The 19,837-nt window shown below is 37.6% G+C and overlaps 1 protein-coding gene across 24 annotated transcripts in view; it reads left to right on the top strand.

Annotated features, from left to right (window-relative positions):
* The window catches only part of MYT1L (myelin transcription factor 1 like), a 380,619-nt gene that overhangs the window by 264,722 nt on the left and 96,060 nt on the right, over positions 1–19,837 (top strand). For 16 of the 24 annotated variants that reach the window (XR_012157935.1, XR_012157936.1, XR_013635539.1 and 13 more), the window contains 4 exons: positions 6,919–7,896; positions 12,528–12,662; positions 15,441–15,531; positions 17,924–18,031. Coding sequence is in view for 21 of the 24 variants with exons in the window: in XM_073336127.2 (XP_073192228.1) it covers positions 6,919–7,896; positions 12,528–12,662; positions 15,441–15,531; positions 17,924–18,031 (1,312 nt within the window). In the remaining 3 variants the exon portion in view is untranslated. The remainder of the gene's footprint in view (positions 1–6,918; positions 7,897–12,527; positions 12,663–15,440; positions 15,532–17,923; positions 18,032–19,837) is intronic. The other 8 variants (XM_073336120.2, XM_073336122.2, XM_073336132.2 and 5 more) reach the window with 7 other exon arrangements.

Genomic DNA, 19,837 nt, shown 5'->3' on the forward strand with positions numbered 1-19,837 from the left:
AGCTAGATTAATGCTAAGGTGGATACGTCTACATGAGCTGCAAATCACATTCCTGGTTGCAATGTAGACATAGCCTAAGAGTGAGGAAAAAACTGGCATACCCCTTGGAGAATGGTTGCTGTTAAAACTGCCCCTTCAGATATCCCTGTGCTCCCTGGAGATATTCAGAAGAATGTCACACAAAACAAAAACAACAACAACAAAGAGGGGGAATTAAATACTGTGGGCTAGATCTTGTCATTTTTATTCACACTGAATAGTTATCGTACTCTGCAAGGAGTTCCATTTCAATAAATGAAGTTACTTGTAGAGTAACATACTACTCACTGTTAGGGTTGCCAATTTTGGTTGGACGTATTCCTGGAGGTTTTATCGCATGACATACTTTTTAATTAAAGATTAGTCTTTAATTCCTGGTGACTCCAGGGCAATCCCGGAGGGTTGGCAACCCTACATTGTGCATAAGAATGGCAAAAATTTTAACTGTTGAACAAATGCATGGCCTTATTTTAAGAAAATCTTACCCTCTAATCTCTTCCTTGCTTGTCTGGAGCTCTCTCTTTGTCTAATTGCATGGCTGATTCTATAATGTCAATGGGAATGTTCCTGAGGACAAACTTCTCATATTCTGCCACCACCTAATGGGAATATTTGTGAGGCAGGTTATTATTCAACATGAGTAAGGGTGGTAGAATTGAGTTGGCAGGAATCGACCCTTAGATCATACCCTGTTTTGGAAAGAAACATGTTTACTGTAAAGCATCATGAACACGACTCTGGTACTGCATAAATAACAATAATCAATAATTGGGTGGGTGGGGATCTGAAAAGGAATACTGAGAGCACAGGAGGTGATGGTAAAAGCTGTTTGAGCCACAGAGGGCTAGAAAATACCCTTGGCTCATATGGAACAAAAACCAGTGGTCACAAGAGGGATACAAAGGGAGACAGAAGAGCGAGATTAGGATTATCAGAAAAGGGTGAAACTGTAGCTGAATCCCTGCCCATTGAGATGAGAAGACACCCATTATTTTTTACGAGAGCACATTTATCAATTTCATGGTTCCAAAATTATTAATTAAAACGTATGTTGGTTATTTTCAATTTTATCTTAATATGAACAATTAAAGAACATCTTTCTTTGCCATTGAGAGTTCTATAGTTAGGTACAAATTCTGATTCTGCAAGGGTGCCTACTATTCCTTTTCAAATACCAGCACTTTTTCCTGTTTGAAGGGAAAATCCCAACAACCCTGCACCATACATCAGTTAGTAAGACCAGATAAGAAGTGGAACAGAGAGAAAATGAAAAGACTAACGTGGTAACTGAAAGAAAATAATTTTTTTAAGGAAGAAAAGACACAGTAAGAAAGAATAGTTAATTATGTACAATATCTGAAGGTCTGTACAGACCTGCTCTGCAGCATTCACTCCTGTTTTACAATACTGAACCCCACTGTGATGTGCTGTGTTCTTCAGCTCAGACTTTCCTTACAGTGTTTAATGACTTCTGCACTTCATTCATTTCTCATTGAGCATTGGCTATTACTTGAATGCTGTAATTATTGTGGGAGATTCTAAGCAGTGGAACCCAACATTACCACTATAGTAAGTGTTTTTTAGGGAGAAGTAGGAAAAAATGACATAGATGTTATATAGTAATTAAAATGCATGTAAGAAATTAGCCAATTTTTTTTATCCTGGATATTGTATTTTATGTATTTGCAAATAGAAGTAAAAAAAGCTGTCAAATATTATACAAATAAATTGCTTTGTTTTTTAATGTAACACACTCACAGCAAAGGAGAATAACAGGAACTGGGGCAGAGGCAAAGAGTTACACATGGTCAGTCTTGAGTACCTACTGGATCCTTGGAGTCCACATAGATTTTGAAAGATTTGGGGTGTGATCCAAATTCCATTGAAGTCAATGGGAGTTTTTCCAGTTGACTTCAGTGAATTTTGGATTAGACTCTTCCACAGTGTGAGGCCTCTGTTTCCTCAGTGGAGGGGTGGAAAGAAACCCTACCCAGAGTGGAAGAATTTGGCAGAAGCTCACTGAGTTTTCCTCACCTCAGTTTCCTCCCTTATACGATTTTTCCAGAAAAGAAGCCAATTTCTGTTTGTAAATCATTTTTGTAAAAATGAAAAGCGAAGAAGTTCGTTTTGCAAACATCTAGAAATTTCGACCTTATATGATCTGAAAGTGTCCCTTTCAACTTTTTTAGACTGACTTTAAAATATTCCAGACATGTTTGTGTGGTGTGTAGACCTATGTATGAACATATATATTTTTCACTTTGTTGGACCAGAAGGAGGAAAGGGGCAACCCAATTACATTGCATACTGAACAGTTAGGAACTGGTGTATGACTAAGTGAGATGAGTCAGGTGTCATAAAAAACAGAGGATTCTGATTGGATGATGAAAAATTCCATCTGTTCAGGAAGCTAGTATAACTGCATAGGTTGGGAATTGGTAGCCATGTTGTTTTCCCTCATGCCCATGAAAAGGCAGATAAAATGACAGGCACGCCACAGCTTTGAGAAACCTTTGGTTTGTGAAATCTGTGGCTTTTGATAGGAACGTAGCTACTACTGAAGTATCATTGCCTCTCTCTGCAGAATCTCTGAAACTAAATGCTGTATATTTTCCTTTTAAAAAGAAGGTGCTACTTTGCATGAGTTCTTATAGTAAAAATATAGCAAGGTTTATTCTACCAAAGAGATGTATAAAAATGTATTTGGTAGAAGCAAAGGGAGGAAGCACTGTCGGGAGGTCTAAGTCTTATTCCTGGCTCTCCAGTGACTCACTGAGTGATCTGGAATGGCTCACTCAATCTCTCTGTGTCTCATTTCTCCCATCTGTAAAATGGAGCTAAAAATACCTACCTCACAGGGGTGTTGTGAGGCTTTATTAATTAATTTTTGTAAAGTGCTTTGAGATCCTTGGATGAAAGGTGCTATGGAAAAGCCAATATGCTTCACTTTTGTAAGGGCAGTAATACAGGAACACACATATGTTCAGGTGGCTGAAGGAACCTGATGCTTTAAAACACTGCTGAAAAGTGTCCAGCTACCTAGTATAACAGCACATCTTGATGTTTGTTGTTTCCTATAGGATATGTAAAGAGCAACTCCCATGGTCAAACCCATGGAGGAAATTATACTTTGGCTCATCACAGAACTACTCCCTACAAACTACAAGGTACCCAGTTTACCTCACAAGTGAAGAAATGTTCAAGACACTTAGAGAAACAGACACACAGATTCCGGCCAACAATTAAGTCTTCTCTATTGCCAAACCATCTGTAGACTGACACCACTTACATAAGGCTAGATCATGTCTTAAAGGCACAGCAAGGCATAGTAAGAGAGGAGGTACCCTCCCAGGAGAGAACCAGGAGACCTCCTGTTTGGGCCAGGATGTGGGGAGCACAATCTGCAACTCCCCTTATGATTATTCCCTGTCCATGCAGCCAGGCAGCATATAGGAAGGATCAGAGTGATAGCTGCATCCACCCCCGCCCACCCCACTCTTGGCCATTTGTACCTTGGGGAAACATTTTGGTAGCAGCCTATCTGCGTTCCCAGGTGTAACTGTTACAATTTAAGCCAGGTTGTGTAAGCGGTTGGATAAGGTGCCATACTCCCTCCCCACGTAGCCATATAACAGTCAATCAAGATCTCACCTATAATGTGTGGAGTCCTAATAAAATTCATATTATCATTAAACAGACAAATTGTGAGGAACCAGTTAAAAGTTAAACTTTGGTAGCATAAAAATAATAATAGCATGGTAAGATTTTATATAGTTGACTCAAAGGGAAGTAACATTGTTTTGTATAGAGTAATTTTGCCTCATTGTTAAACTAAAATATTTCGAAAATCATGTTAACCAACCATGTTGGGACTTGAACCTTCGGGGTGATGACCATTCTTGCCTGACCCAGCAAAGCACTTAAGTACGTAGCTTCAAAACTAAGCACATGCATAAGAGCGCTACTGGATCTGGCCAGAGTGCTGATGGCCCTGGAGAACTGTACATGCGTCTGTAGTTTTCCTCAAAAAAAGAAGAGAAAAAAAAGAAAAAAGTTACTTCATGCAGTTAATTAATAAATGTTTCCCTAGAAACATAATTGTTTTTAAATAAATATAAAGTGGAAGGCAAATAATAACTGGAGGATTTAAATAATTTATTCCCCTGTTTCCCTCATCAAAGATTCAAACATTACACTTTCTTCTTCTCCACCACTTGCCCATCTCCTCCTTTTTTTCAGTTGAATGGGCAGGAGAGCTTAAATGGATAAAACCAAACTCACAGAATAAAGTTAAAGTTACAGCTTTTATCCAGCTTCACAAGCACTCCAAAGGAATTTATGTCTTTACTCAGGAAATAAGGGATTCGTATTTTGGCTTTGCACTGTAATATAGGCAAAGTGCTGCACCTTCATCCACTGGTAATCATCCACATGCCCGTCATTCAAGTCAAAACACCAACTCAGAATTCAAAGGTTCAAAAGGTGTTGTGTGGAACACTCAACGCACACATGACCAGTCCTAGTATGACTGAACTGAGAATATATACATTTTCATGTCCTGTGTTTCAATATGCTGTTAAACTCACGTTGGCTTTACAACAGCTTTTGGAAGTTAAAGTCTTAGGCTTGAACACATCAGCATTTTTCGGAGGTGTAGTTTACTGCCTCATTAATTGTTCTCCCTGTTACTTCTTCCACCTCTGGCTGCCTATCAGACACAACTGCAAGAAGTACTATGTGAAAGCAGCAGTTTCCACTGAATATTCTTCATACAGATGGTCCTGGGCTGTAATATTTACAGTAATGTGAGATTTGTTTATAAATTTCATTTTAGAATATGATCATTAGAGTATTAAATGCATTTGATTTTCTTATACCACAGACTAATTGTCTAACTTAAGTACCTACTTCTATGCAAACATATCAAACGGAAAATTTTTAAATAGCTGAACTCTATCTCAAGTCTTGCACTGAGAAAACCAGGTTCTGACACACCTCAATTTTAGTGAACTGAGGCCATCCAAATTTTGAATATCACAAAAATAATAGACTTGTAAACTAAAATAATACCAAGATTGACAATAAAAATGGGTTTGATGACAATGAATTAGGTTTTCTTATCAGCTGAATATAACACACATCTTTACTTGTTTATAATCCTCTATACTATACTTAACTAGCTAATGTAGTTTGTACAATATACTACCCTCGGATCTCTGCTCTTCCTTTCCTAGACACAACCTAATCCGCTATGTATATCAGTTCTGCTGCTTAACTACAGCTTCCTCTCATCCCGGGATCCCCAACCACTATGTAGCATGAACACTAGCATGTGGCTAAAGTATTATATTTCTCACTGTTAAGCTTTGTATTTTAAATACTGACTTATTCTTTTGTCCGCCAACCTGCAGAAAATATTCTTTTATGCCAAAAGCATGCCTGTCAGCAAATATTAGTAAATTAAATTCTCCTGCTACCTGAAATTTCCCACTACATTTTGTTTAACCCAAAGCACAAAGGTCATAGCTAAGAAATTGTTATATCTACAATTGTACCAAAATACATCTGAGTCCCTATGATGTTAGCTTATGCTGATGGGCCAGCTCTTGAGCTGGTGCAAATCAGCATAACTCCATTGATTGAGCTGGCCCAGTGCATCATGCTAATTACTAAATTGGGGAAGTCCTTTTTTAAAAAATGTGAGTTACTGTTACATATAAGTGCTTGCAGCAAATATTCAAAATGTTTGAGTAGCTGAGTGTCAAAATATATTTTATATTGTGTTTTTAGTCAATAACAATTGACCTATGTTTATTTAAGAACTTGTATGATGGTGATGCACATTAACTTTTGAATTACCATGAGATATATCCAAGGGTATCCCTGGTGTCTCGGAGTGACTCATTCTATTCACAGAGTTGCCCCTCTGTTACTCATTAGTTATTGGAGCAGAACTCGTAAAACAGAGTTATGATGTCTCATCTTGTGATATTGTGATGTACAGGATAACAAGCCAATACAGGAGTTATCTAATGTGGCTTTTGTATAGACAAGACACTTTGGATAGAAGCCAATGTCATGTATGTAAGCGAATCTAAACTGGGGATAGTGTAGCTACTTACACTTATATTGTACATACTGTTATTTCTACTTTCCTTTTATGTAATGATTATCACAGTTTTTTACTTATTCATAGTTTGCAATAGCTGAGCAATAGATTTTGAATTCTAGCTACGGGTGCACTTATTGAAATGTATTTGTACCTCTTTGTGTACTTGTCTTGCAGTTGTTTTTCATATAGCACTAATGATGTATATGGTGCTTATATAAGAGCCAATTCTCTTTTGGTGTACATTAATTAATTAAGAAAACAGACCCTATAATGCTCACTCTTTTAAAAAGATGGGAGTGAGGAAAGTTAAACCAACCTAAGGAAATATAATAGTTTGAATAATATAATTATAATAACCCCAATAAAACTATACATAAAGAAGTGAAAGGGGGAATAGAAGAATTTATGCCTTAATATTTTACAAATAATGCTGATTAATAAAATTTTGTAAAAATTGTCTTTTTTCCTGCATAATTAATAGTTTATTATATGATAAATGAAATAAATTAATGGTGCATAGCAAATATATAAAAATGCCCTTCTGGGCTTTACAGATATTCATTTTCTTAATACAAGTGGTTTCTACTTATGTGAACATGGGTCTTAGTGTTCTAGAGCTTCTGTATGATAAACAGTATTTGACGTGCAGTTTGTTTTCTGTCCATGCTATTGCAACAACAGTTCCAATTCTAGCCACTTTTTTTCTTTTCTTTTCCTTTTTCTTTCTTTCTTTGTTTCTTTCTATGTTTCTTTCTTTTTTTATGCAGAAGACCATCAAATGAATTGTCACAATACTCGAATAATGCAAGACACAGAAAAAGACGATAACAATAATGATGAGTATGATAATTATGATGAACTGGTGGCCAAGTCATTGTTAAATCTTGGCAAAATTGCAGAGGATGCAGCATACAGAGCCAGGACAGAATCAGAAATGAACAGCAATACATCTAATAGTCTGGAAGATGATAGTGACAAAAATGAAAATATTGGTCGGAAAAGTGAGCTGAGTTTAGATTTAGACAGTGATGTTGTTAGGGAAACAGTGGACTCCCTTAAATTATTAGCACAAGGACATGGTGTAGTGCTTTCAGAAAACATTAATGACAGAAATTATGCAGACAATATTTCACAGCAAGATAACAGAAATATGAACTTTGTAATGCTAGGAAAGCCTATGAACAATGGACTTATGGAAAAAATGGTGGAAGAGAGTGATGAAGAGGTGTGTCTCAGCAGTTTGGAATGCTTAAGGAACCAGTGTTTTGATCTGGCTAGGAAACTTAGTGAGACAAACCCACAGGAAAGAAACCAGCAGCAAAATATGAATGCTCGTCAACATGTCAGGCAAGAAGATGACTTCCAAGGAAGAACGCCAGATCGGAATTACTCTGACATGATGAACTTAATGAGGCTTGAAGAACAGTTGAGCCCCAGATCTAGAACTTTTTCTAGCTGTGCAAAGGAGGATGGGTGTCATGAAAGAGATGATGATACCACCTCTATTACTTCAGACAGGTCTGAAGAAGTTTTTGATATGACAAAAGGTAACTTAACCCTGCTTGAGAAAGCTATTGCTTTGGAAACTGAAAGAGCAAAAGCCATGAGGGAAAAAATGGCAATGGAAGCTGGAAGGAGGGATAATATGAGATCATTTGAGGAACAGCCTCCACGACAACTTTCTGGGGATGACAGGAAGCCTAAATCCAGTGACGGCCATGTCAAAAAGCCATATTATGGTAAAGGTAATATTTCTATATACTGTATGTTGTGTCATGAAAAAGTGTGAGCTAACGTGCTAATAAGTGATGCTTAGAACTCTAATGTGAAGTCATTGTTTATTTAATTTGTATGACTATGGCGTGATTCTAAAATAGCATCATGCTGTGACTACCTAATAGAACAACTCATTCTACAGTGTTAGAAACATGTACAGTATTTCAGTGCAATATCATTTGGCTAAATAGAAAAACATAACTTTTCAGGGAAACAAAACAAATAAGAGATCATGTTGAAAGAGGCAAAGATGATTCTAACAGGTATTATGACTAAAAATATGAGGAGAATTGCATTGCATACTTTATTGAATGATGGGGATTTATGTAGCAGTTAGTCAATCAGCTATGAAGTGCATATTTTACAGATTGGATTGGGTAGGTGGCATCATGATTTATAAAATTATCATCAAATGACAGTTATTGATGAAGCCGCTCCCATCTAAAACGTAGAGTTGCCTGATAGAAATTGAACAGTATCAGAATGACCGATAACATAAGATAGGGGCAGTGACTGCACATTAATTATCTTAAGATACTAAGGTAATGGAAACCGTTTGCTATGCAAGGCATAGTGTGGCCTGGGCTGAGATCAATAGCAATTTCTTTCTTATATGCATTCCACTTCACTGGTTTCATTCCATTGTGGAAACAGTTAAGGTGCTGCCTTAACCATAATTATATCTATATATATTTATATATGGATATAAAGTTAATTTTAAAATATGTATTAATTTAAAGAATTATCCCAGTAATGGTGTGTTTATATTAACACACCCCTCTGTGTGTGTCCACATATATATGCATTAGGGCTCTGTCCTATACAGCATTCAATACCTTCTGAAAGTTGTTGAACACCCTGAATTCCTATTGACTTTAATGGAAGTGAGGGCTCTGCATTTCTAAGGAGGTGATAAGCATGCTGCTGGATTGGTTATATATTGTATTTCTTATAGAGAAACACCTGGTTTCATCTCTATAATTTAGACTGTGGGTTTGGGGCGGTGGGTTATTTTGTTTTTTTCCATTATAAACCTCTGGTTTCAAAGGGTGATAACATGGCCATAAAATCTGGCTGTGAGATTAAAGTTGGCACACCACATCTCAGATCAGGAGATTTTTTATTTTATAAACAAGTTTTAAGAGGGGGAAATAGCCAGTCTCTTATAAGTTATACAAACAGGAACATGGAAGTTATTGGTTTCAGAAACTCGTCTGCAATGTAGCTTAGAAATTTTGTTTGCTTTCAGACACAAAGATTGTAGTCCACTGTATGAACTAGTAATGTTGGGTGTTTGGGGAAGACATTGTTTAAGTTTAGTTAAACAGTTATTCCATAGCCATGTGGATTTTTCTATTGTTTGCATGTGACACATAATAGGTGTATGTTCCCTTCGTAATGTGTGTATGTAACAAAACCAAACAGAACATGTCAAACCAGTGCTGACATTAAAATCCTTAAAACAGTGTTTTCCAGATCTGCCAACCCACGAATGCTTAGGAAAACACATAAACATATATCTCTGCAGTCGCCAAAGGATTAATATAGTAGTAGTAGAAATATGGGCTTCTTATTTCAGTGATTTCTAGAGCTTCCCTGATGCCAACCTACTTCTAAGGACTGCCCGATGAATTAGAGATAGACCCAAACACAACCCTTGGATACAAAGGAAAGCCCTGAAATTTATGGTAGTTTGGATCAGGAAACTTTACAGCTGTGACCCTTCTCTGTTCTTCATAGATGAAAGGCTGGAGGAGAGGGGGAGGAGAATGATTCCTTCCTCACTCTAGACAAGATTGAGAAAAACAGAATATTGCAGTGAATTAGAGGGGGGATGAAAGAAAGGGAGTTATTTATGTCATTCACTCTCATATCACATATAATCTCCCAAACATGCTTGCAAAAGTTCTCCAAAGAGATGAATGATACAATTAAAGGGAAATATTCTCAGGGTGGAGGTTTCTAGGAAGAATCGTAACTCCTGTCTTCTCTCTTCAGGAGCTCTGCTCTCAGAGATCACTGAAACAACAAAGGCACGGCAAGCCACCTTTTTTTCTTCCATTTAAAATCTTCCAGAGACTCTTTCCTCCAAGACTGATGACTTTTAAAACCTTGTGACCCAGCTTGGGCAAGCTTTGCTCAGGCAAAACTGCCACTGTGGCAAGGATTCAGTGAGGATTTCAGGATTAAGCTCTTAAAAAAAATTAAAAACAAAAAAGTAATATTCTCTATTGGAGGAAGGGATTCAATAAGAGCAGATCAGCTAGTCCAAATATATACGCGTTTATATTGAGAGGTGAATATAATCCTGAGCCCTAAGTTTTCTGCATAGTTGCATAGAGTTTTAGCTGGATGTCTTCTATTAAGTCAATGGGAAATTGTGCAAATAAAATTTCATGCAAGTTTTGGAAATGTAAGATTAGTGTGCAGCATCTTTTCTGACTTGCTAGACCATAAAGGCTCTTTTGGAGCTCATAAACCCTATTATTCTAAGGATCTGAATACTCAGGAGGATTTGCATGGCACTGTAAGACAAGCTCTTCAGCTGGTCTAAATTGGCATTCCTCCACTGACTACTATAGAGCTACATAGTTTACATCAGCTGAGGTTCTAGTCCGTGGGCTCTAGAGAAGCCTTTATGGTCTATTGTGTTAATCATCTGCATTTTAATAGTCCTTGAATACTGGTATATTTACATTATACTTATTTTATTTATTTTTATGATTTATTCACTTATCTAACACTTTCCCCACATTTCAGTGTGCTTTATACAAAGAGTTGAACAGAGTTGTGTGTGAGAATGAAAATGGGACTGGTGGTCTAGTGGTCTCAGCACAGGTATATGTGGAAGGAACTCCTGAGTTCTAATCCTAGCTCTGATACTGACTCCTTCTGTGCCCTTGCGTTTAACTGCTAAAACTCAATTTCCCAAAGTGTAAACTGGGGGTAATGGTATTTACCTACTTCACAGGGGTTTTGTGATGTTTATGTGACTGGACAGAGCTTTGAAGATGAAATTTTGTAAATAAATACATTTACCATTGAACAGCAGAAAACATAGTACTGTATGTTACACCTGACATACATGCAAACTAATATAAAACATTAGCAATTAGAAATGCATTTGTGACAGCTAAGTTTAAAGTGTGATATTAAAAGTTAGTATTGGACATTAGGCCAGGAGAGCAATCACCATATGATAAAGAGTTTCTCATAAGCCAAGATGGTTGAGCAAGGGTTTGGAATTTAGAAAATGCAACAACCACATGAGACTATAAAAATAAAAACCTGCAACTGAATGTGAACTGTGGGTAGTCTGTACACTTTATCTACTAAAAGGAGATTGCACCCAAATCTCTAGAAGTACTGAAAGGGTCCCTTGATGTCACTGGGATTGTACCTGCTAACCCAGGGCTGATTTTTACCATAAGACTTAATAGAAACCTAATAGCAAAACCTTATTTCCAAAGGCAAAAAAGCATATATCCTGCAGCAAAGAAATAACAGGAGCAGCATAAAATACATAAAAGATGATAGATCAGTTTGGGTTCTGAATTCAGGACTGATGGAAGAACTAGAATGGGTGATGATGTTTGCTTTTAGCTATTAACTTAGAATAAGACGGAATCTTTGTAGCCAGAGTAGCATGAAACTTTTTTCTTAAATACTGGTGTATAAATCAGGCAACAGTGTTAAAGATGATGTGGTGTAGCTTGTATTACGTGCTGAGTTGGAAGCCCTGAGATGTTACTTTACAAATGTTCTATTACAGGAAACAAACTGACGAAATATGTGATCAAGTTCTAGTTCAGGAATAATTTCATCAGCAGTTCCATTACTTTCTTGGCAGAAAACAATAGTTTATTGAACAGAAGTCTCCTGAGGCCCTTTCGTTGACTTGTACACAAAGAAACAAACCTCATTATAGAAGATTATTCACCTTTTAAGCTTACGAATACACAAACTTTATAGATGCATGATTATAATGGCCCAAATTCAAAATAAGGGATTGTTACATCTGATTAGATCTTTTACCCTATCATGGCTTACTGGAGGAAAAAAATGCTTTTATATGCTTTTGTATTCTACTACTTCATAAGGAATTTAGGAAAATCAGTGTCATCTGCTTAGAGTGACTTTGAATAAGGATATATTTGTGCTGAATCGTTGAATCCAGTATGCTAAGGAGCTGGGTCTGCTAACCTCAAGAGACTGAACTTCTATGACAGTACATTTGCAGGCTTCAGTACATCAGGCAAATAGTACTGAAAAGAAAGGGGGAACCAGCTAACAGTTTCAGAGTGTCTTTACACTCTTAAGTTGATGCTTGCCAGGAGAACATTGATTGACAGTGGTGTGGCTTTGCTGTAAGAAGGTCACTCCCCAATCACTATGATAAGTATTGCTGGGATCATAGGAGCCTGTGGTATGAAAAGAAGATAACGGGAACAAAAGTGACAAAATTGTTTTAAGAAGCAGCAGTTTTTTCTTCTAGTATTTTTAAGAACATTTACCAAAGAATAACTTGCAACAGTAAATGAACCTTCTTACAGAAATTTGGAAAGCATAATTCACTTGACACATTTGTTGTAAATTATAGATCCCTCAAGAACAGAAAAGAAAGAGAGCAAATGTCCTACCCCTGGGTGTGATGGAACTGGCCATGTAACGGGGCTTTACCCCCATCACCGCAGTTTGTCAGGATGCCCACACAAAGATAGGGTCCCTCCAGAAAGTAAGTCCACATTGTTTCATGGAAACTGGGGATAAAACTCCAAAGATTTTTCTAGCATGCTTTTTCAACCTTTTTTATTTCCATTTTATGGTATGGTATGTCTCAGTTAAGCATCCTGTTCTGTGCTATAGTTTTTTTCTTTATTCCATCATATTCATATCTCTAATAATTTTTAAACTAAAAAGAACAACTTTTAAAGCTGTATTCTTTGATTCTGAGAATGTTAGGTTATTTTTAAACAGATGCATTCAGTCTGCAGGGAAAGATTTTCCAGAAACACTGCACTGCTTTTAGTTCTGAGTGCTGATGTCCCTGTTGTTTAGTGCAGGAACAATTGTGCTTTCAAGTTTGAAAAACTCACCACCCATTTTATTTATGTGTTTATTTATTTGGAGACATAATGAAGAAATGTACATTATAAAAAAGAGAGAGAAAGAGAATTTGGTCCTGTAGTAGTAGTATCCAGGATTTTGAGCCATACTCTCTTGTCATTTACTTGGGTGCATCTTCCCTTAAAGTGAATGAGTTCTGTGAGGACTGAAGTCAAAGGAAGTTGCACTTGTGTAGAAGAGAGAAGGATTTGGTCTTGACAGTTTAAGGCAGATCCTCAGCTGGTATAAATTGGAATAGTTCCACTGAAGCTAACTGAGCTGTGCTGATTTTATACCAGCTGAGGATCTGGCTAGGGTCTGATTCTCTTTCTTACTTTCACTGGTGTGAAATGGGACACCATGTACATCATTGAATTCTGTGGGCCTGTTTCTCCATTGTCTTGCAAATTGAAGAGTCATTTACACCTGTGTAAATTAAAATGGGTGCAAAACCCATCCAAATCGGAAGGGCAACATTTAACACCCATTTTGTACAGATGTCCAGAAGTCTCCATGCAGAGAAAAATCAGACCCAATGGAATTTCACTGGTATAAAACCAGTGCAAGTGAAAGGAGAATCAGGCCCTTAAGACTTACACTATAGAAGACCATGAGCCTGATTCACCACTGCACAACTCCAGTTTTACAGTGGCATAACTCTGTTAATGACAGTGCATTTACTGACATAAAACTGGAATAAGGCAGGTCTGAATTAGGCCCCAAATCACCAAGAAAGTTGTCGTCTCAGAAAGGGAAGTCAGAACTGTATTAGCACAGAGAGAGAGAGAGTCTAACACAAAGTCTTCTCTTTCATAGCAGGGTTGTTCTTTCTAGAATTAAGATAATGAGGGAACCTCACGGCATCTTGGTTGATCTGTGACTACAGCAGATTAAATTAATTCATTTTTCCATTTTTGTAATTTGACCTGTAATTTTCTGAAGTACAGATATTTTCTCAGGTGCTTAAAGTTCTCTCTCGTTTTTTGTAAATGGTGAAAATAAAGCTCTTTAGAAGATGTTGTAAATCAAAGAAGAATATAGCTTTAAACTGTTTGCATGTTCTGTAGTTACTAAAATGAAAAAGGTGAGCTCATCTTTTTATTTATTTATTGAACTAATTTTCCTGTTATGCTGGCCTTGTGAAGCATGTTTCAAGAACAGCTTTGAATAGCAGGAATTTCAGAGTAAAGCTTTTGCATCTGCACACATTTTAATACACTGCCACTGTGGTGGTAATGGTGGTGATGATGATCTTTGAATCAGTCTCTATGGATTAAATCCTCAAGTGTCTGCTTGGTTTTTATTCAATTCTTACTCAGCCAAAGCACTCGCTGATTTCAGCAGAGTTTGTCTGAGTGAGAACTAAACAATGACTTCATGAGTACATCCCATGTGAATAAAATGGGAGCTATTTGGAGAGGCTGAATGGCCTAGTTCTGTACATTAATGCACTAGCCATCCAGCTTTAGAGACATGGATTCAGATATGTCTCTTGTCATACAAAAGGAAAGGTCCCAGTCTAGTTCCTTGTTAATGTACCTCCGTTTTACAAAACCTCTTGATAATTTGGCCCATTATAGCAAGAGTGTTGAAATTCAGAAGAGAATTGCCTTGAAAGAATTTGGGGGCAAATTTTGCACCCAACTTGCTAAAGCCAATGCTACCTATTCCTTACTCTCATGATTAATCACTCCACCAGCCCTCAACTTTACAAAGTGCTTACTGCTTAGGAGTTTCTTTTCCATATTTTTTTTCAATTTGCATTCTTATAATTTAAGATTTATAGAGAATTAAAATAAAGAGAAAGGGACCAATTCTGCCCTCATGCTTACATGTGTAGTAACTTCCATTGACTACACCCATTTGACTGTGGGCAGAACTGGACCCTAGTAAAATTGAATTGACTTGCATAATACGGTCACATTCTGCTCTCAGTTGTACTGATATAAATCTGGAGAAACTCAATTTTTTATTGGTATCACTGAGAGCAGATTTTAGCTCACAGGCTTTATTATAAGTGCATAAAACTGTATTACACAATCACAATCCACACTTTATTACTGGGCTGATCCCGATCCACCTGTTACTATTGAGCTGATCAGTGTTCAGCATTTATGTATGGAGAGGATGTTGGGAGTTTTCTCCTTCACCATCACACCAGAGACACATTAATTATTAGATTCTGTAATTTCCATAATTCTCACTGTACAGTGTTACCCGTGTTAATGCGCATAAGGTCACGACACCTCCTTCCCTCATCAGACTTTATTGGTTACATGTATTTTGAGGAATGCTGGTCGTTAATGAATCCTGGTTTTTGGTTTTTAAATGGTTTCATATATACTGGGACTTGATTTTTTTTTCTTGCTTTCATACGCTGCTGTTTTCTCTTACTCTCCTTGTCAAGTTCTTGCCATGCATGAAAATGTTCTTAAGTGTCCTACACCAGGCTGCACAGGTCGGGGCCACGTAAATAGCAACAGGAATTCTCACAGAAGGTAAGGAAGCCATCACTGGTCTAATAGTCTAGAGAGAACACTGCTTCAGAGCTGCAGCACTTCTGGCAGTCTGTTCTGAGAGTGTGTGTATATGTGTGTGTGATTTTGTTCTTTTGTTTGAAAGATGGCAGATGGTGCTTAGTGTGCTTTATTTATTCATTTTGCATCATAAAATCCTTAAACTTATTTTACAATGTGAAGAGACTTCTGTGCAAAATTAATTTGATTCATGTAAGAAACGTTTTAAGCATCACTTGCTTGTTTTTATTTATTTTTTTAACTTAGCTAGAGTTGTATTAAAAGAAGCATATGACCCTTAAGGAGAAAGTAATAGAAGAAAGAAAAAGACCGCAAAAACTATCAAGACCAGGACAGAGTTATGGTTCATATAATGTTCATCTTTATGAGTGATGACTCCATACTGCGTGAAAAATTCCACTCTAATCATAAGAACAATTTTGTATGAATAAATAATAAAAACCATTTCAATTACATATATATTATACAATTTAAAGTTTTCTACCATCCAAGGGCTCAACCTGAAGTCCATATTTAGGCAAAAATTAATGAGAATTTTGCCTGAATAAGAAACAATATGGAAAAGTACTTTTGATTTTCAAGATGAGGAAAGCAATAGAATTCATAGAAATTATTCTAGAAACCAATAGAATTCCACACAAAATGATACTTTTCTATAGAGTTTTTTAATCATCCTCTAGAATGGACCTCATTTTCTGTTACATCCTAGGGATTATTTTTAAAAACTTACAGAAAAGTTATCATTTCTATTATATTTTATGACTTTTCCATAAGGAAATTGAGCTCTACATTGTAGCTTCCAATGGCAAAACCCAGGGAAGGTGGGCAGAGAGCACAGAAAACTACCCAAGGTTCCCATTACTGAGCTCCTTTTAACATGAACTGCAGCAAGATGGCTTGGGAGACCACAGAGGGTATTGGCGGTATGGTCCTCCACGCTTACAGAGCTCTGGCTTCACCGAGAGTTCTTATCTCAGCTCCATGGATTCCCTTGCAGAGGACCAGTCTCTTTGGAATGCTCTGTGGCACCTCCTTCTTCTCTGGAGCTATGCAGCCACTGGCTGCCTCCCACTAATGTCATGCAGCACAGCAGCAAAAGCTTCGAAGGGGACTCCATGGCAACTAATGCTGCAGCAGCACTACTGACTTCTGTCTGGATATCTGCTAGGATATCCCTGGTGTCTGAAGAGGAGCATGTCACTGGAGAGCAGCTGCCGCGGGCACTAATCTGAACCTGTGTAGAGCCCCCCAACCTTTCCCCCTGTGGAACTGAGACAGAGGGGTTGCCATTGGCACCCAGGGAGGAGTGGAGGGAGCATTCTGCTTACCTCTTTCTGCAGCTTTTGGGGCATTTTGCTCTGCTTTTCCCCTCCCCCCCCCTTCTTCTATTTTTCTTCTGTTGCGAGGGAAGCATCTGGGCCTGAGTAAGATTTCAAGCTGAGCCCTTTCGAGAGGCACCTCTGTCTCTAGTTTAAAACCCTATGCCACCGAGTGCACTGATTTGCCTTTCACTTTAATTTCTTTTCCTGTGGAGAACACAAGGAGCTGCGGTCACATAACCAAGCAACAGACAATAACAAGAAAAAGACCCCTCCATTGTCAGGTCACAGGATTTTACAAATTCACTAAGAGCACCATCTGCTGGTACCAGGATATTTATTTTCCACTGTTCTAAATCTTTTCCAGCAGAAGCAGACCTATTAACTATCACTTCAAAAATAGTTCAGCATTTGTAAATTAGAGTTCAAGTCCAGACGTCTTAGTTCTTTTCACGTTACGTGACTAGAACGAGCTTTAGTGGTTTAACTTCATGAATAAACAGCAAGAAAATATATTTTTGATATAGGTTTATAGACACTCAGTCAAATTCTCCACTGATTTATACCCCTCACAACCTAATTGAAGTTAATGAGGCTGAATGAGGTGTGAAGCAGCACAAAATTTCATCTGTATTGTGTTGACATTGAATAATCTGCATCAACCATTTCAGTGACAAAATGTATATGAACAAAAGGGCCACGTTCTGCTAACAAAGCTGCAAAGTAAATTTTGGCTTATATTCTCCTCTTCCTACCTGAATGCCTGTTAACTGACATCCATGAGAGTTCTGCCTGTGTACAGTAGGAGGAGAAGAATATTGGATATGAGATCATCCATGCAACTTTGAAAGCAGAATGTTGCTCAAAGACAGGAAGTCTATCCTAGAGGAAATGTATACAGAAAAGGTTCTGGAAACTTTTTTCCTCCAGATTCTTCCTCGTGCTGACTAAGGAGGAGAAGGAGTAATTGGATCAGTGCTATAATGTGAAATTTCTCAGGACAAGACAATTAAATTTCCTTTCTGTAATTGCAGCCTCTCTGGATGTCCTATTGCTGCAGCAGAGAAACTGGCTAAAGCTCAAGAGAAGCATCAGAGCTGTGATGTGTCAAAATCAAACCAGGCATCAGATCGGGTTTTAAGGTATTAGAAATCACTATAATACTTAATACTATGCAAAATTCATCACACGTTAAATTAATCTGAGCATTTATATTTATATACGTTGTATATACATATATATCTCCCTTAAAGAAGAGTTTAGAATTAGGGCTTCTGGATCCAATTTTCTCAGCATTATTTCCCAACAAATTTGCATGGGGGTGGGCTGGTAATTATTTTGGCAAATACATGTAAAGCCTGAAAAGCTCATTTTTGTCTTAGGCATTGTTTGGTGTAAAGCTGACTGCTGGAGTGCAAAGTCTAAGAACAGTGTGAAAAAAAGTTGGTATCTTTTGGGAATAAACTAATATTTACCGGTAAGTCTTGTTTTCTTCAGCAGGCTTTTACTAGTAAATATCAGTTTAAATGAAGACCAGAAGCCCTACTTGCAGTACTAAATTGGCAGCATACCTTTTTATGGAAAAAATACCTGATCAAGTTTAGCTTCCAAAAACACTTAAGGGTTAGTTCATTGTCTCTGTTTTGCTCCCTCCCCCACAGAAGGGATTAAAGGAATGGAAATACCATTCCATTGGTTTAAATTTTGATGGAGGGAGGAGATTGAACTAATCTGTCATAATCACCCCCTCTCTCCATGCATTTGGGACTCAGCATTTATCCTATGCACAATCCAGCTCGGCACTATTAAATGCACCTAGCGCTGGGCCAGATGTGGGTGGAGAAAAATGTGGCTATTGGGGGAGCTGAGAGTTTAGGGAGCAGTGCAAAGGCATTGGACTTCTGCATGAGTGTACCAGCCCTATATTGATGCCCCAAGAGCTGCAGAATTTCACCATGGATATTATGATATCTGTGGGTTAGGATGGCCACATCCTTCCCTTCTCCCCATGGGAGAATTTGAAGGACTCTCCACAACTTCCAGCACACAGAATTTCCTAGGCCTCCCATAAGTTTCTCTCTGTCAGGTTATCATTTTGACCTAAATTTTAATAGGGTGACTTATAATGAATGTTTCTTACTGTTAAAGGAGTCATCTTTCTTTGAATATTCTCTCAGTACTTCATCAAAATCTTGATGGCATTTTCCAAACCCTTGTGTTCTTGGGGTTGAGAAAACAGAACGATGTCCTGCATCAGGAAAGCTAACAGTTATGTAGTGAATTTGGATTTTTGTTTTTCTTTTCCCAAGTGTTTTCAGTAGCTTTATCTGTACCGGACCCAGTTCTGGTTTCACTTTTTTCAGACACTGTCCATGATACTTTACTCAACAATAATGCTTTTAATAATAATAATAAATATCCATTGAACAAAATCATCAAATCTTCATTAGCAGGATCACACACAGACCAAAAATACAGTGGCTTTCACTGCTCTTTAGAGAGAAGTCACAGGAGTCCGATGCCATGCAGAGGAGGCTGCTTTTCAAAAGCAGCATCTGGTTCTCTGGCAGACTCCTTAGACAGCTGTTTTGGCAGTTTTGCTTTTGCCTCTGGGTCTTTCATGTGTTTCAGATCTTGTTAGGCAGCCCGAGTATGACTGTCATCTCAGACACTACTTCCCTTTTACCTTTAACTCTTGGATCTATTTAAGATGAACGTCCTAAGGGTTGTCTTATAAATTCCACCCACAGTGATTGATTGGGGACTTTATGTGTTCCAAGTCTAAATCCTGTGAACTGATCTTACGCTTGTCTCCATCCCACCTGCATTCAAAATGTCTTCACTAATAAAAAAAGTCAAATTCATAGGATTTTTGCTCTGCCAAAAATTTTAGTTTTGTTTTGAATGTGCACTATGTGAATTGTATTTATTTTCTTAAATGAACGTAA

Source organism: Lepidochelys kempii, chromosome 3 (genome assembly GCF_965140285.1).
Source record: "Lepidochelys kempii isolate rLepKem1 chromosome 3, rLepKem1.hap1, whole genome shotgun sequence".
Lineage (NCBI taxonomy): Eukaryota > Metazoa > Chordata > Testudines > Cheloniidae > Lepidochelys > Lepidochelys kempii.